Source organism: Tympanuchus pallidicinctus, unplaced genomic scaffold (genome assembly GCF_026119805.1).
Source record: "Tympanuchus pallidicinctus isolate F22 unplaced genomic scaffold, pur_lepc_1.0 scaffold1, whole genome shotgun sequence".
In the NCBI taxonomy this organism is placed as follows: Eukaryota; Metazoa; Chordata; class Aves; order Galliformes; family Phasianidae; genus Tympanuchus; species Tympanuchus pallidicinctus.
The window spans coordinates 13,627,098-13,651,917 of NW_026294618.1; the positions used below are offsets into that span (position 1 = coordinate 13,627,098).

Consider the following 24,820-nt stretch of genomic DNA (forward strand, 5'->3'; position numbering starts at 1 on the left):
TTTCTCACCTCATGCTCAACCATTGGTTCAGGCTGTGACCTGGCAATTCCACTGCAGATACCTTAAAAATATAAGCAAAAATCCATGTTTTTTCATTGTGGGTGACCTCATATGGTAAATAGCAGGCACAATCCATCTATGGTTAAGAAGAAGGTGGTCTATGAGGCAGAAAAGCCACTGCTTGTAATCCATGGACCATCTCACAGGGAGGAGAAATGCTTTCTAAGGAGACTGTGCATAACAGCAACATCTATTACATCAAAACAAACTCCTCATCAAACTTATTAGAATTTCTGATAAATGTGAAAAGAATCAGAACGTATTTTTCACCTTCATTCTGTGGTAGGATAAGCAAAGTAGCTAGTATAACCAATACAGATTTGATTAAGCTTAAAAATTATAACCTGAAAGACTGAAATGTAAGTAATTATAGTTAGTCTAGTTTTTGCCCAGAAAAGAATGTTTAAGAAAAATTAATCCAGACTTGCTAAATCTCATACATGCATTATGTGATACACTTAGAGCAGTTTCTTCCACCTTTTCCTATGCAATAAGACCCATATCGTAGCATAGTTATATCCCCTCTCTTTGTTAAAGCTCTTGGCATCTGGTTTAAACTGAATGCATAATCAATGGATATTAAGATATTATAATCACAAAATAAACAAGAGAGTTAGGCGAAGAAGACTATGATAACAAAAGAGACTAAATGCAAGGCTTACCCTTATGCTGGACTCACCCACAGAACACCAGAAGAGGCAGTCTCCAGAAGAGATCCTTCCCCACTGGTAGCCAGCTCTTAAATAGGTCTAGGAGAGGTGCAGCCAGGCTCCACACCTTTCAGCAGCACAGGTGAGTTGCCTCCACCTGTGCTCCTCTGGCTGACTCATGGCTCGCCTCAGGTGATCAATCAGAGGTTCAGGACTCAGCAGTTCCCATACACTGAACAAAATGCATCAGATACTAATATTTAGTGCTCAGAAATGGGCTACATGTGTGAGCTGCAGCAAAAGAGTGTGCTGCTTGTATTTGTGCTCAAAAGAGACTGGCACATCCACCTGTCTTCTCTAATTTCAAAAAACAAAATCATTCTAATTTCAGAAAAATGGTGCAGACAAACATTAAGGTAAAGAAACAACATGAATTTCTGGATAACTTTTGATAATTAAATGTACATCAAGACTTTTCTATCTGAGCTGTAAGCTACAATGTATATTTTTTAAAAACTAACGCCATCTTTAAATTCATGGGGAAATATTTCATACCACGCTTTCAACCAACAGGATAAATACTGTTTTCAAGCAGCCTTTACCACCCCAAAGAGACAAGAATACCACTCTTAAGTTATAGCAGAAAGCTGCTCAGACCTTCTGGTTTTCAGACCAGGAACACTCCTTGCAAGCTTTACAGAAACAATCTCTGAATAAGTATCAGTGACAGTTTCAGACCGATCTGCTCAAGTTGCAGCTGTTACAGCTTGTAGGCGCCTATGGGGACGCCCTACTGACACAAAATGCAACCCTTTGCCCTCACAGTGGACAGCTCTCACTTTCAGCCAAACAACAGTAGCAGCCCCAGAACAAGGCAACCCAAGGCAACCCAAAAGCTATTTCCTCCTTGCTACCTGCTTTTCTCCCAGTTCAGGGAAGTAACTCAGAATAGAGAGAATGTGAAGATGTTGCCAAAACCACACTTCTCAATACCACTTTTTGATGCTCCTTCTGCTCTGCTCTTGCTACAGCTGCTAACTGTATGTGCATAATGATGGACTGTTACCCACTTAGTGAAAAGGTTTTTGAGCACTGCAGACAGCTCCTGAAAACAGCTAAATGCTCAGCGGTTGTCAAAAAGACACACACAGGACTAAGAGAAGAATGGAGAACAGAAAAGAAAGTATCAGTTTGACAGTGCATTTAGTCCTCACTTGCAGAATTCTCATATACTGCATATTCGTCTGATCATTGGAACATAAGATGATTTATAGAATCATATGAGTTGGAAGGAACCTTTGAAGGTCATCTGGTCTAACTTCCCTGCAATGAACAGTGACACCTATAGCTAGAGCAGGTTGCTCAGAGCTCTGTCCAGCTGACCCTGAATGTTTCCAGGGATGGGACATCCACCACCTCCTGGATAATCTGTTCCAGTGCCTCTCCACCCTTACTGTAAAAGACATTTTTTTTACATGCAGTCTAAATCTCCCCTCTTTTAGTTTCAAATGATTTCCTTTGCCAGTTCTACTCCACCCCCTTGTCCTTGAAGGCAGCTTCTCAGAGAGTTTTGTTGACTAATTCCCTGAAGAGCTGGAAGTTGGCTTTCCTAAAATTTAGCGTCCTGATTGCACTCTTCATCTATCCCATATTCCCCAGGAATGTGAACTCCACCATTGTCAGATCACTGCAGCCCAGGCAGCCTCTAGTCCTAATATCACCAATCAGTTCACTTGTGCTGGTGAGCAACAGGTCCAGCATCCATCCTGGTGGGGCTGTCTACTACTTGGCTCGGGAAGTTATCCTTGATGCATTCAAGGAGGCTCTTGGGTTGCCTACAGCTTGCCATGCTATTTTTCCAGTAGATGTCAGGGTAGTTAAAGTCTCTCAGAAGGATAAGAAAATCCATATTGGAAGAGACAATAGCAAGCCTCTAGACCAGTCAAAAAAGAGTCAGCTATGAGGTGAAGTTGCTCTGGGCTTTATCCAGTTGTCTTGGAAGCCTCCAATGATGGAGATTACACAAGTCCTCTCGACATCCTGTTCCACTGCTTTACTATCTTCATGTTAGGAAAAAAAAATTAAACAAACAAACAAAAAAACCTTTCTAATTTTTTCCTTACAAATTACAGTTCTCTTCCTTTCAAATGTCACAGTGAACAGGCTATGCCAGAACAGAAGAGCAGCATAGTAGAATGACTACAGACTTGAAACAACTTCCACACAAAAAAAAGAATACATAGGGTAGGAGCCTTCTGATTGAAAAGCAGGTAACTATGCTGATAAATTACAAAAAGGCTTGAGTTGGAAGGGACCTTACAGCTCATCTAGCCCCTGCAGTAGGCTTGTTGCCACCCACTGTGTCAGGCTGCCCAGGGCCCATCCAACCCAACCCTAAATGCTTCCAGGAATGGAGAATCCACAGCTTCTCTGGGCAGCCTGTGACAGTGCCTCACTACCCTCCAAGTAAAGAACTCCCTCCTAACATCTAACCTGTATCTCCCCTCTTTTAACTAAAATCATTCCCCTTTAGCCTATCACTATCAGACTGTGTACATAATGGTCTCCTTACTGTTTATAAGCTCCTTTTTTAGTAAGGCTGCAATGAGGTCTTCCCAGAGTCTTCTCCAGGCTGAACAAGCCCAGCTCCTTCAATCTTGCTTCATAAGAGAGGTGCTCCCAGTCCTTTGATCATCTTTGTCACCTTCCACCACCATTAGCTATGCATTCTGGCAGTGATGAACAAGAGCCTGCGTGCTGTGCACATGAAAATATGCTCGAATCTGCAGAATAAAATAGGAGGCATGACTTTTGGAGCAGCCCTCATACATGGATAGAGGCCCTTAAAAACAGTGCTGATGCAGTACATTCACTTTCCAGAACATCTGTTACAAGTGGACACTCCAGAGAGAGCACCACTTTACATCTCTGCTCTGGAACTCTTCCAGCAACTGGCTGTTCCCACTGATCATTACCATGGACAGAATATAAACAACATATTTCAGTACCTCATATTCGTAGAAAGCAAAGTTTTTTGCAGGCTTTCCTGAATCCTTTTAGTAAAACACAATTCTACCGTTTTTATTATGGGTAAGAAAAGAACCTGCATACAACATCAATGGTATAACTGAGCAAAAGCATAAGTCTTTCACAAAGATGTTTTAAGACAATGCACTGCAACACAGTTAAAGATAAAATCAAGTAGTCATTTTTTATTTATTATATGCTGAAGTAGTCGCAACAGAAAAACTTTATTAGTGGATTTCCGTCAGCAATATTTAGCACAGATCTTGTACTAAGGACACACTTAACAATCTTCATTGCTTCTTCATATACTATTTTTAAATCGCATACCGCTGCAAAGAGGTAATAAAAGGCACTAGCATGAAGTATTCAAGTTCTCAGTGGAGTCAAATTAGCAATGAATTGGTGTTTTACCTCAAATATGAGTTCCTGCCAAATTCTCATGACAGGACACCAAAACAGCTCCTTAACTTTACCAGAAAAGCTACACTATGAATTCCAGAAGCACAAGACCATGACTGCCTTTGCAGCTTACAAAGCAGAGTCGTACCTGTGGCAGAAGCCCAGGTTTCTGAGCAGAGCCCATAGATCTGTGGAACAGCCCAGGGGTTGTCATGGCAGCCATGAAATTCTGAGCTATTCCAGAAGACTGATTCTCTGTATGAACTGCAAGTGCCTAATTTACATGCTCAGCACCAGGAACCAGCTGTATCATTCCAGTTGAGGTATCAATATGAGCATAGAATTTTGATTCAGGTATAATCACTAGGCCACAATGTTCTCCTGCTTTATGGAAAATGTAGAAAAGTGTCTTCTAAAAGGTTACAGATGCGTTGCCACTGAAATGTTCAAATAAAAGGCAAGTCTGTCTTCAAGAATCCACCTTCTGATAGAGGTCAATATTTATTTTGCATTATTGATCTTAAGCAACCATTTTAGGTGCCTATCAGCTACACTTTTTTCTATTTGTATCTGACTGGACCTTCGATCTTCTTGAGCCTTTTAATAAAATAGCAGGAAAATTCTCTATCATTCATGTTGTAAGCATGACCTAAGGTAATAATTAAATAAACTCCACTGCCCAAAAGGAAAAATACTAACACCCATAATATCTTTCACAAAGAGAGGGTAAGTGGGGACATGTTTCTGTCAATAGATATTTAGGTGGCTGCAGGAATGGGGAAATAATCACATCACACATAATCTAAATGTTTGAGGATATTAACAAAAATTGCAGTAGCAGTTTTTTCCTCTGACAGTAGCAGAGGACGTATTCAGAAACTATAAATATCATTAAACATCAGATTCTTAATAATCACTAATAATCAGTAATAATCAGTACTGAATCATAACCTCCTTAATTATCACAAAACCCAGCTGACACTGAAATATTATGAATCTTTGACCCCTCAGCAGAAAACACACAAGACACTTCACAGCTATCTATTTAAAACATTCCAGTCATAAAATAAATATAAATCGAAATATAAATTAAATATAAATAAATAAACCCTTTGGATTTGTGTATCTACATTTTGCATGAAATTCTCGTTTCTTCATAAGCTCTGCTTTTAACTGCATGAATCCTAAGTACTCAATATGTAGTCTACAGAATGAATCCCCACAGAACCATTGATTTGGCTTACAGCCTTTTCCTCTTTTTTTTTTTTTTTTTTGCTTTGCTAGAGTTTAGCTAAATATAATATTCACAATCACGATTCGTTATTTATTAGAATTTGCCTTTCAACGAAAAGCAACTCAGGATCCTGAGTATTACTGGCAAAGCTGAATTTTGCCATTCCATAGGTAGAAACTATTTTGTTTTTTTAGTGGAGAAATGAAGCTGCTTTCTCCTAGTGAGGGAATAAACTGACAATTTTTAGCACTTTTTGGTAGTAACAAATAGTTTACCTAAGTTTCACAATAATTAATCCCCGTTTCATGTCCTATCCCACAATTTTAAGGTGCTCCTTCTTCACAGAATCACCAACTTGCAATGGTTGGAAGGGACATCAAGAGATCATTGAATCCAACCCCTTACAATAGGTCACACAGGTGGGCATCAAGATGGATCTCGAATATCTCCAAAGAAGGAGACTCCACAACCTCTCTGGGCAGCCTGCTCCAGTGCTCTGTCACCTACTGTAAAGAAGTTCTTCTGCATACTTGTGTGGAACTTCATATGTTCCAGTTTTTGAACACTGCCCCTTGTCCTATTACTACACATCACTGAAAAGAGTCTGAGCTCATCCATTTGCCTGTTGCACTTCTTTTTATAAACTTTGATCAGTCCCCTCTCAGTCTTCTTTTCTCCAGGCCAAACAGACTCAGGTTACTCAGCCTTTCCTCATATGGGACATGATCCAGGCCCTTAACCATCTTTTTTTTTCAGTCATATTAACCTGAGCACAAAAAAGACAGTACTATTACTAGAAACACATTTTAATTATTACATTTTACAGCGTAGAAAATTACTTGGTAGCATTACAATTCTCTATATCATTATGTAGTGGTGAGAACCTTAACAGGATTTGAATGAGATCAGGAAGTTTAAACAAGCAGACATAAAAATATATACAGAGAATTGCACCTATATGATACGTACATCTATCATTTGTCTTTAATGATTTCATACCTTTTCAGGTACTTTTTCAGGATGCTATTAGCTTTGCTTCATCTTTGCAATAGTACACATGCATCTCCTGGAAAATCCAGCTGCAAGATTTAATTAAAGAGAAGACAGCATTTGAGACCAGAAGTGTATGATTTTTTAGAGAACAAGGCCTTCATTTTAACTGCTGGAGATACGATACACATAAAGAAAAGAAATACATATCATATAGGGATATAAAGGTACCTGGCAGTGATATAGTTTCTAAAGTTAGAATTACAAATACAGGCTAACAAACAATAATTTCACAATAGTGTAACAAAATAAGAAAAGTGGAATAAATGCCATTCACAATAAACCTTAATATGTTAGAATGATAAAGTCCTTTTTTGCATGAGATCTAAACCTTGCAGCATTACAGTCCTGCATGAGGATCGCCAGTGAGATTTTTTTTAAGTCTTATTTCAGCTGCTCAGCATGGAAGTACAACATACATGCCAAAGTGTTACAGAGAAATATGTTAGATTTATTCTATTAACATAATAGGCATTAAATTATACAGCTGAAGTATTTTCTAAGAAAATGGCATTTCGAAATTCAAATACAGTTCCTCAAAAATTTTAATGAAATAATTGTTCTAGGGTACATTAATTATAAAAAAATCCCATTTAGCAAATGGAATTATTGCCCTCTGGTGGTGGGTCGAAAATCAATCAAATTGAAGAAAATTAGATTTCAGATAAATGCCTTTTATTTTAAGAAACACGTCCAGTGCAGTTAATGCCTGGAGATATTAAAAAAAAAAACAACTGCACAGACATTTTTGAATAGAAGAAGACAACAGTAAATAGGTAAACAGTAATTTACATTTTCATCTGCAAGAGGAATAAAGAATTAAAGTGGGAGAATATCACATTCAATAGAATGTGGTAGCCTAAATTCCTGATAAACAAGTCAATTTCTACCAAATCTCATTTTCCTTAAAAAAAAAAAAAAAAAGTGAAGATTTAGACTTTCAGTGTAAACACAGGAAAAGCCTTTCTAAGTCCAAAGCCATGTGGGACTTTTCTTTGCTCCATCGTTTCCACCAGCCAGGAACAGACAAGCACAGGAACAACTCAATTAGATCTTATGACTTGCTACAACAACAGCATTGTTAAATGTTGATGCAATTTCTTTCACATGGGTTAATACAGAAACTCATACAGCCACACACCCTAATCCTCAAATTATGAGCAGCTAGCATTCCTGCTGTTATCTGTCTACTCAACAATTATAAAAATCCTAGTTAATGATTTTTTATTCTGCATAGCACATTCTTTACATTAACCCAAACCAAAGCAACCCAGGACATTTTGCTGTTACAGAAAAAAACCAAAAAAAAACAAAAAAAAACAAAAAAAAAAAAACCCACAACACTACCAAAACAACCTATAACAGTAGTTTTACAATGGGAAGATATGTCTCTAGTTGAGAGTATAGCAGCAAGAGCACAATCTTCATTTTTCATTGGACTGTATTTATTGCCATTGAATACTTAAAGAGCATTACGTTGCTCATACAAAAATGTGTGTTTTTAGATTTCAGTGATTTCAGTTGCTCCCATGACAGGAAAACCCTCTGTACCCATTCTGGAATACTGACACAATTTCTTTAACTGCACGATTCAAGGCTTCACGTCTCTTGTTACAGAGACATGCCTTTGAGGAGCTCTAAGATACTTTATCACCTTATTTTCTCACAAATTGATCAGAACATTAGGTCAGAGACCTAAAAGAACCTGACTGAAGAATGATCTTGGGAGAGAACAAAGTATTTTGACAGTTTTAAGGGAACCAGTTTGTGGCTGTAGCTTGCAAATATCTTGTTTTGTAGAGAGAGCTGACTTTGGGATCGTTTATGCTGTTTTTGCAAAGACTTGTTTTGCAAGCAGGTGTTCCTCCTGGGCTTTGTATCACGCGTTGGCTGCACAGATACAGCGTGCAAGTGGAGAAAACCCTGCAGATCCTGGGGAGGATAAAAGCAGAAGAGAGGCTGTGGTGGGAAAGAGAGGAAAAGCATGCTCTGAAGCAGCGGACTCCCTGCTGGCACTACCTATCAAATCCACCACCAGCACGTTTCTTTGCTCTCCTTTTCGCAATTTGCTGTCTCCCAAGGGTCAGTAAATAATAGTGCACTTGCTTAGGCAGTTCCTGCTTCCCACATACGAGCTAAAAATGGATGCCTGTGTGTGTATAAGCATGTGTATGTTGACCAAAACCTGCAACCCTCTGTGCTGCTCTGAGTGCATAGTTTGCTTGCTTCTTCTCCTGACGCATTCCATCTCTCAGATCCAAACGTACCTGGAAAAAAGCATGAAAACTGCCTGAGTTCTACACATCTCTACAAAGATTATTAATGTGCAAGTGAGCAACTGAAAAATGAGTTACCAAGATGAAAATCCATCCTCTATAGAGTCATTTGTTTTATCAGTGGTGACTCAAGCTTCTTCAGAGGAATAACTAATCTGAAGGGATATGAAACAGCTAGTAAGCGAAAATAAATTCACTCTATTTTCAAGATAAGAGCGTTTTTCCTGACCTGCCCTGTCTGGCCATTAGAAGACAAATGAAATATTTCATGACTTTGATTTCCACATACCAGGACATGTTGTATTTTTACACAAAGTTCAATGAAATTTACACCTATTTAGAGAACCCACAGGGGAGTGCTCTGAAACTTCATCTCCTGTGGCAGGGCAGGAAAGCAAGCTTCGGAATTTTTTGTGCAAAAGAATTCCATGACAGATTATTTGTATACAGTCCAGCTAACTGACGTGAAGAGCAATCAATCTACAGACAAGCGGCGAACAAAAAATTTTGTCTGAGGCAGTAGTTAGCTGCTATGGCATGGAGCCGTCAGGGAGGGGCAGCTGGGGCTCAGGGACAGGCTGTGCACCAGAGGGCGGTGGGCACGGAACGCCCTGCCCAGGGCTGTGGGACTGCCGGAGCTCAAGCAAGCAGTGCTTGGACACCACTCTCGAACACGGGGTTTGGGTTTTGAGCGGTCCTGTGTGAAAGCGGGTTTTGGACTCGGTGATCCTGCCAACTTGGGAGACAGTGTGTGATTCTGGGCTGCGCACTGAAAGAACAACGGACGACGGCAACGGGACAATGAAACACGAGGCACGCGGCGCTGGCGGCACAAATGAGGAACGCGCTTCCCGCCGTTCAGCCCACAGCAGCAGTTCCGGCGAGAGAGGGCGCGAAAGCCGCGCGGGGCGGGATGGGTGCCCGGCCTGAGCACCGCAGAGGCTTCTGGGTAGAGCAGTGCCGACGCACCGCCTTTGCGTGGCCTTCGCCAGGTGCGCGCATGCGCAAGCGCTCCATCCGCCGCCAAGCCGCCCGCAGGTGGGGGAGGGTAGGAGCGGCCGCAGCGCCTCGCGGCGAGCCCGGGCAACCGGGGCAGTCCGGAGGCGGGGTGGGGATGGAGGAGCCTTCTTCTAGCACGGGCCTGCAGCCTCATCGGGTAGGCCTCTGAGCGCTCCGTCGCTCCTCCGAAGGCCGCCGCCGGCGTGAGGAAGGAGGAGTGGCTGCGCGAACATGGCCGCCGCCTCCAAGTGGGAGCGCCTGAGGCCGTTGCGGCCGGACACGCTGCGTCTGAGCGCGGTACGCGGCGGGCGGGGGCGGAAGGGGCCGCCTGGGAACGGAGAGAGGGCGGGGCTGGGGCTGGCGCTCGGCTCCTGCCGCTGAGGGGCCGGAGGGAGGAGGGGTGCGTGGGGCGGGACGGCGCTGCGTTCGGGGCTGTCCTAACGGCACGGCGCTATGGTTGAGTTGAATGGGCTGTGAGCGCAATGGAGAAAAGCAGCCAGGCTGCAGCTGAGCGTTTTGTTCCTCTCAACGGCTCAGAGGCTCAGAGGAAAACGAGGGTAACTAGCTGAAGGAAAAAAAAAAACAGCTTCAGTTTGCTAAATATAGTAATGGAATGTGAGATGTATGTGACGTAATGTGATTGTCCAGAGGAGAGCCACAAAGATGATCAGGGGGCTGGAGCACTTCCACTACAAAGACGGGCTGAGGAAGCTGGGCTTGTTCAGTCTGGAGAAAAGAAGGCTGTGGGGTGACCTTATTGCAGCCTTCCAGTACCTATATAGGGAGCCTACAAACAGGAGGGGAATCAACTCTTTGAAAGGGTTGATAACAACAGGACAAGGGGAAATGGTTTTAAGTTGAGGGAGGAAAGATTTTGGTTGGATGTCAGGTGGAAGTTGTTTACAGAGAGTGGTGAGGTGCTGGAACAGGCTGCCCAGAGAGGTTGTGGATGCCCCATCCCTGGAGGTGTTCAAAGCCAGGTTGGATGGGGCCCTGGGCAGCCTGGTCTGGTATTAAATGGGGAGGTTGGTGGCCCTGCCTGTGGCAGGGGCGTTGGAGCTTCATGAGCCTTGAGGTCCCTTCCAATCTAAGCCATCCTATAATGAACAGATGGCAGCAGAGAATAATCTGTTTATTATGAGCAATGCACACAACTGTAAAGGACACAGAATCTGTGGCTCTGAGTTTGTGTGAGGTACCTGTGGAGATGGGGTGGCTCTGGTGGCCTCATACTTTGATGATGCTACAATATGCTTTCTTACTTTTAACCTGTCCTGAAGAATTTATAGACTAAAGTTGAATTTTTACTGTGAAGATTCCAACCGGTTTTAGTAGGTATGTTTAAAAAGGGAGAAAGATGTTCTTAAAAACTTGCAGCAGGGGATTTTACTTTTGGAAGAGGTACTTTTCCAACCCTAAGTTAGAGCAGGTACCAAAGAGAAATAGAACGAGCACTGATTTCTCAACACATTCTCCAAAATGAGAAGATAGACCTTTTCAATAGTCTTACACTATTGCTGCTGATCAGCATGCTGAAAACAAGGCGCTCGTGATCCTGGCAGGCTTGCAAACTATGGGAAGACTCAGTGAGTACATTTGAGTCAGGTTTTCCTTGCAACGTGCTGAATCACTGGGATGTTACAGAGCAGTGGGATCTGCAAAAGAAGATCTTTCTGCCAGCAGTCATACAGCAAGCAGAGACCTTCACTGTCTGAAGAGGCCAACCTCTGCTTCACTGTGACCTCTTTTCAGGCAGTTGTAGAGAGCAGTAAGGCCTCCCTTGAGCTGCCTCTTCTCCAGACTGAACAATCCCAGTTCCCTCAGCCACTCCCTGTAAGACTTGTTCTCCAGACCCAAATGTAAACAAACCTTTACATTCTCTCAAACTTTTACTCACTTTGGCAGTCTTCAGGGCTCAGGTTATTCAAGCAACATGTCACTGAGATACTGAGAGAGGCAGCTTGGAAAGATGAAGGGTGGAGGCCTGTAAGGACATAATCAAGGATGACTGGATCTTTTACTACTGTGTTAACAGTCAAGGAAGGGTGATTGGAGGAAAATGTGAATTTGCTGCTAAAGGGAAGAAGTAGTTTAATGAAAGCAGACGCAGATAAGGCTGAAGTGCTCAGCCCTCTTAGCTCTTCGGATGTCCCTTAGGCTTTGTGCCTAACAGGTAGGGTTTGAGCTGGAAAGGAACAGCCAGCAAGGAAACAGAGAAACCTCAACCTGAGTCTGTAGGACCTAATGGAGGGTAGTAACATCACTAATAAAGGGTCTGAGAGACCTGGCTGATGTCATTGTTAGGTTGTACTCTGATCTATGAGAGGTTGTGGAACTGGAAGACGGTGATTGGAAATAGCCAGTGTGACTGTCCTTGCAAACTGAGTACCTTCAGTGACTGTAAATCCAAACTGCGGATGTCGTCTACAGTAATGTTAGCAGGACTTTTGAAGTGGTCTCCAGCAGCATCTTCATCCTTAAATGGGTATCCTGCAGATAGCCGTGAATTCAAAACTGACTGGATTATTAAGCTTAAAGAGGAGTGCACGAAGATTTATACTTAACGTGAAAGTGGGTTTCATGGGGAATTCTTCAGGAGTCTACTGTGGGACCAATAATGTTAAATATGTTTATCAGTGATGTAGAGGATGTGCCCTTCTGATGCTTACAGTTGTCAGCAGATGGGGAGGGGAAGATGTTAGGAACCTCTGCATAGGCTGGAGGGATGGATCATCAAGGAGCTGATCAACTTGAACAAGAAAGTTGAAAAATTGTGAATTCTACACCTGGAACTGTAACTTAACATGATAAAGGCTAGGAAGTGAGATGCTGTGCAATCATTCTGCTGAAGAGTCCTATTTTGACTGAAAGTCTGTATGGACAGTGGGCTAAATATGAGCTAACAGTATGTTCTGGCATTGAGGCATATCGGATTTGTTGGCTTGGCCAAAGGAAGTAGTTCTCCTTTACTTGTCAAGTATTACATTGCTCCTGGAGTGCTGTGTTTTATTTGGGACTGACCAGTACAGGAAGGATGGTGATAAACTTGAGGGCCATCAGACGTCTGTCAAAAGTAGTACACGTGTTTTAGAGCACATAACTGAAGGAACATTTTAAGCCACAGTGACCCATGACTATTTGCAAGGCAGTTGTCAAGAAGCTTCAGCCAGATACTTAAGGGCAGCGTATGATGACAGGCTAAAAGGAAATAGCCATAAATTGAAACATCAGGAGAGGTTGCAAATTAGCATAAAGGTAAATGTTTTCGTCATAAAGATAGGCAGGTGGAATGGGATGCTTAGAGAGGTACAGCCATGAGCCTTGGAAGCTTTCCGGACCCAACAGGAAGGTGATCAGATGTAACAGCTGTTTCTGTTTTGAATGAGAGGCTGGTCCAGGAACTTTGAGGTCTCTTCCAGTTAGAATGAGTCTGAATTTGAAATAATGCTTGTGTTAAATTGCAGTGAGAGAATAGAATAACGTACATAGCTACACTTACCATGTGAGTTTGAGAATTGAGCAGACTGCTACTAGTTTGGAAGTCTGCTGTCAACTGTATCAACTGTATGTGAGCTATTACGTGGAATGGCCAAAACTGGTATTTATAGACTTTATAGAGATACTGGTTTGTGTTGTGACCATTGCCTAAGATTTATGGAGTTTATTGATGTTTCCTGCCTTCCAAAACAGCAGGAGGTGTGCTCAACTTAAGAGCTGAAAAATCTGACGGGTATTAACATGTGTGTGCCTTTGTTGAATGGGGTTCCTTCACAGTATGCTCTGCTGAGCTGTCAGCACCCCTGTTACTGTAGCATCTAGAGTTGGGTCGTGGGTTTCTCTGTTAAAAGCTTCCTGTGCTTCCTTGAAACAGCAGGCATCTTGCATTAATTATACTCTATTTTTTTCCTCAGACACCAATGCTCGACTTGAATTTGGACGATGACGTACCAGTTGTAAAAAGTAAGTGGCTGCATTCCATGTGTTATCCTTGAAGTATTTAATGGTTTGGTTTTTTTTACACTGGTGACACATGCTGTAAACAAATGAGAAATTGTTACAGACCTCATATAGACAGAACAGGAAGCGTGCTGCATGCGTAATTAACTAGCAGATATGGCAATGTATTTGTCATGGTTTTCCCTCTTCTCTTTCCATCTGCCAAGTATATATCCCTACAGCTATCAAGAAAATGAGCTTACAGAGAAGTAACCTAGGGCATCACGCTGCCTGGCATTATTTTTCAATTGGTACTAATAACTAGCATTATTTTTCAATCAGTACTGACAAATGTAAACACAGGGTTGAGCAAATTTAGGTTTTTGTTGTTGTTCTGATTTTGTTTCTCACTGACAGAATATTCTTACAAATCTCACAGTAACACCATTCAAAATGGAGTAGAAAGCTGTTGAACCTGTTACTTCTGTTAAAAAGAGCACAGTCTTGTAGCCACAGAACGGGAGCGATACATTGCAAATAGAAGAGCATGTCTCGTTCATCCTGGGAAAAAATTGAAGCAGAGTGTTTCTAGGGAAGCTTCCTTACACGTGCATCCATGTTCTCTGGAAGCATTAGACCATATTTAGTGGCAAAGTTTGATAAGATATGAAATACTTTGCAGTACAAGGCACAAGTAGCAATGGTATTTTACCACTTTAGTCTTTTATTGACTAGCATCAGAGATTTTAGATGAGAGCATATGTACCATGACTACCTTTGTGCTTTAAAATGAAGGAGTGGTCAGGCATATGTAAATAACAATCTAACATTAACCAAGCTGTTGATGAGTCCTTTTCTGCTCTGAGACTGTACGCTGGTGTCTCTTGATTTGTAGATCTTTGTTGTATAGTAAATTAAACAGTGACTGCAGCGATTTTTAGTCCCTGAGGCTAAACAGTACAAGTTCAGTGTGTCCATACACTACATTCTTAGACTCTGGAACCAAGTGGACTGAAATAGTCCCTGGAGGCGAGCTAACTCCTGAACCATGCCTGAGAATTATTTGGGAGACCTACTAGGTGGTGTGAGCCAAGAAGGTACGAAGAACTGGGAGTAAGTGATAAAGCTGCAGTTCTCTGTCAGTGCCCTGACACTACCTGTAATTAACCTAAGTTTTGTTGCTGTTGCTGATTTAATAGTCAGAGCTCGTGTCCTACAAATCATGTGGTGACACGACTGTTATTACACATGCTAGTTGTAAATGTGGAAAGCACAAAGATAAAACCACTGCATCTTGTTAATGGACTTTTTGATGTAAATAACTGCATTCTTTCAAACTCTTACGTTAATTGCTACTTGATCACTTGTTTTCTAAGAGACGTTTCGTATTACCATGGTAACGTACCCTAAATGTTGTATCAAAAACATTACAGAAACTCTGAAGGTCAAAAGGCCTCGATTTGATGCATCCTTGGTTTATTTGACTCGAAAATTCATGGATCTTGTCAAAAGTGCTCCAGATGGTGTCCTTGATTTAAACGACGTAGCAACAGCTCTTGGAGTGCAAAAACGAAGAGTGTACGACATCACCAGTGTGTTGGATGGGATCGACTTAATTCAGAAAAGATCAAAGAATCACATCCAGTGGGTGTAAGTTGGCTTGAAAACTTGTAATTTCTGAAACAATAAAATGCAACGATGTTGAGTAGTATAGCTTTGAAAGTATTTTAAAGCACACTGAATTATTTTAACAGATAAAAAGAAGTTAAGTTTTTCTTTATCCCCAGGCTGTCTGCATGACATACTATATTAACAAGTGCCAAGTGAAAAAGCACATTGTGTCATGTTTCAGCTGAGTAAAGGATACCAGAATTCCTGGTTGTTTTCTATTAGTACACTTTCTGTGTTCAATAACCAGGCTCTTCTTTTCATCAGCATATTAGACAACTTTCATATTCTTTTAGAGGTTCTAATCTTGACCAAGTTGTTGAAATGGCAACACAACGGCAAAACCTTAAAGATGAACTTTCTGACTTGTCAGCCATGGAAGAAGCTCTGGATGAATTAATCAAGGATTGTGCTCATCAGTTATTTGATCTAACAGATGACAAAGAAAATGCAAAATATCCTTTTAACTCTTGCATGACTTTAGCATGTGGTTTTGGTTGCTAGTACTCAGGTGTTCTTGCAGAAGATTTAGACTCATACCCCAGGTATGCAGTAATATTGGGTAATGAGATCATCAGTTATTCTGTATTAGTATATAATAGGCACATGCTCTATAGGATTGTGTACAGTTTGACTGATCCTTGGGAGAGTGCTGTCTGTGGGATGTTTCCACTGGAGAATACTGACAGAAAAAGAGTGGGAAGGACTGGAGTTGGACTGTTTGCTCTTCGTTCCTAGGGCACTTTGTCATGGAAAGGAAAGCAGAGTATCCTGGTGCCAGTGAGGGTAAGGAATAGAGTATTACTGAGATAAGCAATTATTGGCAGTAGTAACAAGGAACAGGAATATGTAAGTGGGGCAGTGGTCTTAGAATCCTGACCATCACCTTGTTCTTTCCACTGTAGAGTAAAGTTGTCTCAGGGGCAGATCTTGACCTACCAGTGAGATTGAGTTGCTTACTGAGATGAGAAAGAGGACCCAAAACAGAGTGACAGTGGCCTTTTGCCATGAAGATACAATGGTACGTTGATCATGTCCTAATCTTTCAGGTGTGGTTTTATAAGGGTGGGACCTCTTTGGTAACTTTACTAGGACGTATACGTTGTATTTTGACTTCGGGTACAATAAATTAAGGCTGAGCTCTGGTGCCTGGTAAAATGTTAAAAGGTGTATGCTCAAATGAAGAGAAATGTGGCCATTTCCTGTGTGATATCGGATGACCAACTTTTCATTATGGTTTATCTATTCTCGTTAAGAAAGCAATTCTCCAGTTTTCCAGTTAATTATTTCTATATATTGTTAAATGAAAAAAGTAAATTCTTCAAGACTGTTTTCCCTCTGCTGTACAGACTTACGACAGTATTCACGAAAACTGTTTTATCAAATGCAGAGTTCATAATATTGAATGCCTTGATTTCCATGAAAGATGAAAGACAAAAAAAGAAAAAAAAAAATTCTACCTGTCAGCTAATAATTAATTTTACAAAGCTAATATTAAAGTAATATCAGCTGAACTGTTGACCACTTTTCTGGAGTGGGTGTTCTGGTCAGCATATCTTAACATCATGCTCTTTGCTTCTGCCCATTAGCAAATAACTGTACAGAATCCTTGACCAATGTATACACTAGCTTATGTGACGTACCAAGATATCCGTAGCATTCAGGCATTTCAAAAACAGATTGTGATTGCAATCAAAGCTCCAGAAGAAACCAGGCTGGAAATACCGATTCCTAAAGAAGTAAGTTTTACAGCTTTCTCTCTTCATGGTAGAGAAGTTCTTAAATCTTATTTCTTTTGCAGTAACAATTGTTAACTGACTCTGAGTTTCTCTGTTGTGCGTAGCAAATATTGGTACTTTGTTGTTTTTGTGTTTCACTAAATAGTGCTGTAGGTATAACAGTCTTAAGGAAATTATTTTTAGGATTTTTGTTTTGCTTAAATTATTAAACAATAAACGTGTGAACTTTACTTACTACATTAGTTTTGCTGGCAATAATGGAGCAGCTGTAATACATGTTTCCCATTTCCAGTATCAGTGTGTTTGGTCATTATTAGGATAATGAAAACAACACTTGTTGAGCAAAATCTATAAAACAAACAAACAAAATAAGCTTGATTTGATAACTCTTAACAGCAAGTAAATGCTGTCTTACTGCTTAATGAGCAGGCAATATTGTTACTGTAGTACTGAAGTATGAAACATGCAATATGATCAACAAAAGAAGTAGTTCTGGTAGTCCACATGTATTCTTCGTGGAGGCAGGGGATGTGGCCTGTCCTTTCTTCATGGTGCAGCATACCTATTCCTGTTCAGGTCATCCTAGGAAAAGAAGGTACAGATCAATAAAAACAGAAGACTTAAATCCACTATGCATATATCTGCTGATTTCACAGGCAAAAGAAGCTGTGTCTCATCCCATGCTGGTGAGAAGGGTAAGATTCCAGAGGCAGGCAGGATTTGAAAGGCAGTTCTTTAGAGAGAATGTTGTTCTAGCAATTTCCCACTGAGTTTGACTTAGTCTGTGCCTTGCAATGTGATGTCTGCTAAAGGAAAATAGTACTAGAGTGTGTTTTACATTTTATTATAAAACCCCAGTGTGCTCTGAGTTGTTTTCTGATCCATGGCATCGACTGTCAAGTTCTTACTTTTGTTCTTACTTAGCATATGATAAATCTTGGCTGTTTATCAGTAAAGAGACTGAACGGATTCATTAGGTATGCTGCCCACCACAAGTGAAACCTTGTTAGCTTAGTGTTACCTAATAATTAGTCTGAAAATCAAGTTCTAACTTACACAGGACTAGTAGCACAACTTGAAATAGTTACGTCACTCTTGTGTTTGTTCTGTTGGGATTAAAATACGTGCAGAAATACATAACTGACATGTAAGGTTTGTCTTTTGTTTAATATGCAAGTCACTATTTTACAGGATTGCATCAAAGTACATGTAAAGAGCACAAAAGGACCCATTGATGTGTATCTGTGTGACGTGGAGCAAGATAAACCAGGGGACAAAACTTCTGGAGATAAGGAAGCTGTCACTTCTGAAACTGAGCCATCAGTTCCTCCTGGTGAAGGTACCATCTCCTGTTTACATTTTTATCCTCATGTAATTTTTTTTTTTTCATTTTTAAAAGACTGTCTTACAGTTTTCAACTTCAAGGTAACACTGTAAGTTTTCACCCCAGGAGATAGTTCAAGTGTGCTGAGATGTGCGGGAGCGTAGGAAGTACCTGAAAGTTGTGTTTATGCTGTTATGCTGTTGCATTCCTTCATGGCAACCGGAGGCAAAGGGCTGGGCACGTGAGACACAGCAAGCTGCTCTTGTTCTCTGACCCTGTCTCTTCCTTCCTCTGCTCATTACTGGCTTTCTGTCAGAGCTGACCGTTGGGCGGTGTGTGTGAGTTCTCAATCTGCAGCCCAGCGGCTCGGCTGGAAAACTGGTTGCCATGGGAGTTAAGATGTGTTTCAAACAAGACACTGTGCTGCTGTTTCTCATTATGCCCTATCTACAGGAGAGTGGACAGGAGATGAAACATAGTATTTTAATCTCCTAAAACAAGATCGGCTGGGATTCAGTCTGTCAAGATCTCCAGTGCTGCAGGATGTTGTGGTTGTTGTGGTTTAAAAATAAATGTGGCGAGAATTGCAGTAGCTTAGAAGATGAAAGGTACTTTATTTTTAGCAATTTTACTTCATTGACGAGAGGAAGAGCTGACTATTTAATCTTGTTTTGTTTTTTAACTATTTTGCTTGTGAAATGACTGTATAGTTTCCTACAGTGACAGGATTCTTCAGTAACTGGATTCTTCTTTCACTTCACTTCCAGGGTGAGAGGAACTACAACTCAATCTAATGCAACATGTAAATATCTGTGTTGTAGAGCTCTTCCAAAGCTGTTTGGAACTGCAAACTTGCCAACCTGAAATGCTCCAGAGTATTTTAAATTTAAAACAGCAGCGGATTGAGTGCTTGCACAGGAATGTTTAATCTTCCCAAGTCAGAAGACAATGGCTCCTAGATTTGAGATTAGGAGCTTTGATTTTATAATTGCATATGGGAAAACAGTGTTTTTAATTCATGAAATAATTTTAAATGAATCTGAAAAATGAAGGTTTGAGAACTGTTTTTGGAACAATCTGTAAACCTTCTGGAAATGTATATAATAAAGAAAATGCACTTTTCAGTTCTGAGGCTGCACTACTATGGAAAAGGATTATTAAATTCAGATGAAGAAAGAACTGATGTATCAGAAGCCTTCATTATGAGGAACGAGATGTAAATATTAATAGAATTATGCCTTCCCCTGTGTAGATGCTGTTTGCATTACTTGCATCCAGTTCTGCATTAGACGTGGTATCAACACTGAAGTTAACTAATGGCTTTTTGTGTACCTGTACCATGTCTGGGTAGCTACTGATGTAGGTTTATTGAGATGGTTTACATTTCTGCCTCTGTACAGCAAAGTAATAAACTTTATAAAAGCATTGAGGGGTCAGTCTAAATAAAGAGTATAATGATTTGTCTTTAAAATGTTAAAATTCTCTGGGTAACTACAAACCCTGCTAGAGCTGCAGCCCATGGAATGGAGCAGCAGGGCTGAGGGAGCTGCTGCCTGCGGGGCCCTGTGCCCAAGCAGTGCCTGAAGGGTGATGGGCCTTGTGATGCAGAGCTGTGTTGGAGCAGTGCTTATAGAGCTGCAGCCTATAGGAAGCCCACACAGGATCAGAGTGGGAAGGACAGCATCCCGTGGAAGGGACCCCACGTGGAGCAGGAGCAGCATGTGCCTATGGAAGAGCAGCAGAGATGAGGCCATATAACTGCCCACAGCCCCTGCTCTGCTGCACTGCTTGGTGGAGGAGGTTTGAAGTTGACCCTGTGAAGAAAAGGGCTGAGGGAAGGTGGTTTTAGTATGCTTTCAGCTCTCACTGCTCTAGTTGATTATTAATTGGCAATAAACTTGATCAGCCTTCCCCAACTTGAGTCTGTTTTGACCATGATGGTAACTGATTGAGATCTCTCTGGTTGAGAGATCTCCCTGGCCCTATCCCTACCCATAAGCTTTTTTTCTAACTTTCTCTCCTTGTCTTGCTGAGGAGAGGGAGTGAGACAGAGGCTTGGTGAGCACCTGGTGACCAGCTAAGGTCAATCCACCATTCTTCAACATGAATTAACTACAAAGACCATGCTTATGCTCATTTCACAACAGGTTTGAAAAGCGCATTCCATAATTTTTTAAGTGTAATACTTAAAAAATATCAGAACTCCAATGCACGGTTTTCCTGATTACATGCTATCAACACATCAAATCCTCCAAGTTTCAACCAACATCTCTACAGCTGTTTTGACAGATGTCTAAACGTCTCCTATTCCACTAACAAATGCAAGTAGGTAGGGCAGTTGACACTGTAAAGCTTAAATACGCCTACATACAAGCTGATAGTTAAACCTGTCTTTCTACAAAGTTAGAATCATAGAACTGCTCATGTTAGAAATGGCGACCTAACCGTACTACCCCAACTCTGACAACCCCCTGCTAAATCATGTCCCTGAGCACCACATCCCAATGGTTTTAAAACACATCCAGGGATGGTGACTCAACCACCTCCCTGGGGAGCCTATCCCAGTGCTTAACAACTCTTTCTGTAAAGAAGTGTTTCCTGATATCCAACCTAAACTTACCCTGGCGCAACTTGAGGCCATTTCCCCTTCTCCTGTCACCTGTAAGAAGAGACCAAGTTCTCTAGTTCTACAAAGTATTGTATCAAGCAGGCTGGGAAATACGGCACATGGAAGTTTGTATCCGTAATCCTGGCATTTTGTGTATGTTCAATTACCATCCAGCTCTTTAAAACAGGACTTCTGTGGTGCACAGTAATTTTCTGTACGTCTATCTTATGCACACTACAGGCTGAGCGATTACAATAATAAAAGCAAACTGAAAAGATATCGAAGTGAGGAAGATACTCTTCCAGTGAAGCAGGGGGTGGAGTTTTGTTAGCTGACAATACAGCACTTCCAACTGTGGAATAACAAACTCTGCTTTTACAAGGTAACCACTTTACCGATGTTAAGAACGGCTGCTTTTGAAAGAACCTGCTTTAATTAATTGGAACATTATGGACTTTTTGTTTTCAGCAACTCTAGTGATTCTATTTTTCCTCCTTCTGTGGAGGTTTTCCAGCTGTAGAATTCATTTTTAAGGTCAGCTAACTCTTGGAAGATCAGACTTGGACTCAGAAAAACTGAGTGATGCTAACTTTAAATACAAGTCAGAAAGCTCACTTAAAAACGAAAAGTGATGGAACCTTACTATGAATATGTATAATGTGTGATTTTTGTCCGAAAGGTTATGAAGATGAAAGTGTTTTTGTTGAGTCCGTGTGTCTATTTTCAGTATATTTATGTGTAAGCATTTCCATGGGCTGCTTGAGGACTCTGTAATAAATGAGAAAGCTCCAACAACGCTTTTGTCTTTCCTTCTGTAGGAATGGCTGAGCACCCAAATGCATTAATCAGCAACAACAACAGCCCAGATCTGTAATTATAAAATGTCCTGCTTTGGCTGACACCGTAATTGGAACAAACTCCACAAGCTGCCAGTTCAGACCTTATTTGGTCTGAATCACTCCTTGGAGTTTTCAGATGTGAACTGCAATTTCTAAATAATGTGACTTGTAGAGAGAGGAATACTTTAAATTATTGGTGTATTCTGGAAAGTACTTAAAAGACAGCAAATTCCTTCATTTTTAATTAGTTCTTGTTGTGTTTGAAGAGCCTCATTTATAAACATAAATAAATTACACTGATTTCAAAAGTCAGTTTAGCTCTTGGAATTTTCACAGGCTTTAGGTTATTGTGGATTTCATCACCTTGGTACATGGGCTCTGCGCAGGGCCGGAACATAAGGAAAGGCCAAAGTGTTCACCCAGAGCAGCAATTCTGCTGTTGTTGGTTCCAGTTCTGGTCTGTTAACAGGAATTTGAGAAAAGTGCATCGAGGCTAAATGACATACGAACCTCGCTGTGTATGGCTGATGTAAATCCACACAAGGCTTCTCTCACCCACGTTTTCTAGAGGATTGTGACGCTCGTTTATAAAGAAACGAACTAAAATGTATGGCACACGTGGCTCCTCACTGCAGTCTGCCATGGGCTGTCTGAGCACATGGCTGTGCGCTAACTTCTCACTGCATGCTCCGTGAGCACGGCAGTGGCTGTAATCAGCCCTGAATTAAGTGACGAGGCTGTAGGAGACGCTCATTAAATGCAAGAAGCTGTAGCAGCAAATCCAACAGATGAAAGCTCAGGACACCATTAACCTTTTATTGATGTTGTAGGCCTCTCATATTTTATGGCATCCTTCTTCAAAAGGAAGACTTAGCATTAGCACTTCAAATGAAATCTGTAGGAATCTAAAAATCTGCAAGAAACTCTTCAAATTGCTGGCACAGCTTTGCTTCCAATCTTGTATACAGATTCTAATGCAAATCCCGTGCAGAACTGATTTTAGATTACGCAATATTCTTTCCCAGACAGAGAAGCAATTTGGAAGTACTTCTGCTGTTTTCTAAGAACTCTTTTTTCATCTACAACCATCAAAATGTCACAGGCAGGTTACAGCAATTGTTGTTGCTTTTCCAACACGCAGCCAAAGTGAATGGAAAAAATGAAATAAAAATTGATGCAATTTTTCTTGCAAAATAGAAATGTGTCGGATCAGATATAAAGTTTCAGCAAGCTAGGAAAGCAAAAACCTTTTTTTGCATGTATTTTAATTACAAGGCACGCAAATTCTGAAGAGGCATCCTGGTTCCTAAATCTCAGATAATATTTCTCTGCACAAACAAGAACCTCATATTAAAAGAGTTCATTTCCAAAAGTGAAAAGTTATCCTTCAGAATAAAGCTTCAAAGTTCAGTAAAAAACATTTCAGAATTTATAGGGATAATAAAGTTTTAAAGGTGATTGTGAATTAGAGATGGCCCTAACCCTTTAAGAGCAAGTTAAGCAGCAAATACCTGCCAACTCAGAGCAAAACAAGGCCAGCAGACCCCATGTTTATTATGCCAGCTGTTAACAGTAAAAGCTGGATACAGACTTCCTTAAAGATCAAGACACCTGGCTGAGACACAGCATGTCCAAAACAGCAGTGAGACAGCTGGGACTCAAGCAGAAACATCAGCAAAGGCAGAATTTCCCTTTAGTTTTTGGAGCAGCAGCTGCTGCTCATGGGCAGTTAACCATCCCCTTGTTTTCTTTACCAGCACTAAGAAGCTCTTGAATTTGAACCTTGATAAAATGCATCCTATTAAGTATTGCTAATAAAGGAAGTGTAGAAAAATTCCAGTCCTGTGTCTGCAACCATGGGACAACGCAATTTTGAAAAGCACAACACAGCAAACGTTTCTACTGCTGTTACCTAAGATCAGCCTTTCTGCAAATTGCAATGAGGCTGTTTTCACCCTCCACTCCATATTGTTCCCATGGTGTTTGGAAGGGTCTGAAAAATAATGGTATGCAGAATGAATGAATGAATGAATGAATTAACGAATGAACTCCAATTTTCCCCCAGCAGGAACCATGAATGTTCAGACCATTTCTTCCTGGTTGTGTAGAAGATACGAAGGTACGCTGTGTTACACCAGGCACTGTTGTTATCTGGGAACTCAAGGAGCAAAGCCAATCTCCCAGCAGGTACCTGTGGTTGTAGCACTTCCTTTTCCCAGCGCCTCAGGAAAAAGGGCACAATGTCCATGTGCCAGCTATCGCATTTATACTAAAGCAAGTTGCACACAGTTTATGGCCCGGGACAGAGAACTGTGATTCACTTCACGATGCTGCTGTCCACAAATCATTTCACCATGCAGTGTACTCTTCAACCTTGCTAATGCTCTGTTCCATTTAGTCTAAGAAAAAAATTCTTGTGGCAAGTCCCCCTAGAGTTAGACTGCACCTCGCTGCCCAGCAGTGCAAGTGCTGTCCTCGCCCAGCTGAAATTAAAGTAAATGTTTGTGAAATGGCACAAACAGATCCCATCTGGAGCAAGTAGTCACAGGGAAAATGCAGAGATCTGCCTCAAGACCTGCAGGATCCATCTTCTGTGGTCACACGTTTGAAGTAAAAGAAGAACACTGTGAAAGCATTCGCATTGCCTCTCTTGAGCTCAAACATGTCCTAATTGTACCTTTTTTTTTAAGAGAACTTAATAAAGGAATAAATGCAGTGTTTCAATTGCTAAATCCGGCATGTATGTCAGCAGTCGCAATGCACAGATCAGTGGATTTGGTGTGTTTGGAAACTGCTATAAACAGTGGCAACCCTGGGCCGGTGAATAGCAGAAAAGAGAACTGGAGATTACTGTAAAGTATACTGCCTACTTCTTTGTTTCTTCCACCCAAAAAATCTCCATACTGCTCTAAAAATCTACAGCAGATTTAAGCTCTGCAATCATACTTCTTTTTGGTTAAGCTTGTGACATTACAAAACTACTTAGCAGAGTATTAAAAGCAAGTGTCTCC

At 41.1% G+C, this 24,820-nt stretch overlaps 2 protein-coding genes across 3 annotated transcripts in view; one reads left to right on the forward strand and one right to left on the reverse strand.

Moving 5' to 3' along the window:
- Nucleotides 1-760, reverse strand: part of GREB1 (growth regulating estrogen receptor binding 1) — an 88,026-nt gene extending 87,266 nt beyond the window's left edge. For both annotated transcript variants that reach the window (XM_052703702.1, XM_052703544.1), the window contains exons 1-2: nt 723-760; nt 9-61 (exon numbers count right to left, since the gene is read on the reverse strand). The gene's annotated coding sequence lies outside the window, so the exon portion shown is untranslated. The remainder of the gene's footprint in view (nt 1-8; nt 62-722) is intronic.
- An 8,945-nt stretch (nt 761-9,705) lies between these two features.
- On the forward strand, nt 9,706-19,787 carry E2F6 (E2F transcription factor 6). Its single transcript, XM_052665840.1, has 7 exons — nt 9,706-9,992; nt 13,607-13,655; nt 15,065-15,281; nt 15,596-15,754; nt 16,924-17,038; nt 18,230-18,377; nt 19,130-19,787. The coding sequence occupies exons 1-7, from the start codon at nt 9,927-9,929 to the stop codon at nt 19,132-19,134; spliced, it is 759 nt and encodes a 252-aa protein (XP_052521800.1). The 5' UTR covers nt 9,706-9,926; the 3' UTR covers nt 19,135-19,787.
- The last annotated feature ends 5,033 nt before the right edge of the window (nt 19,788-24,820 follow it).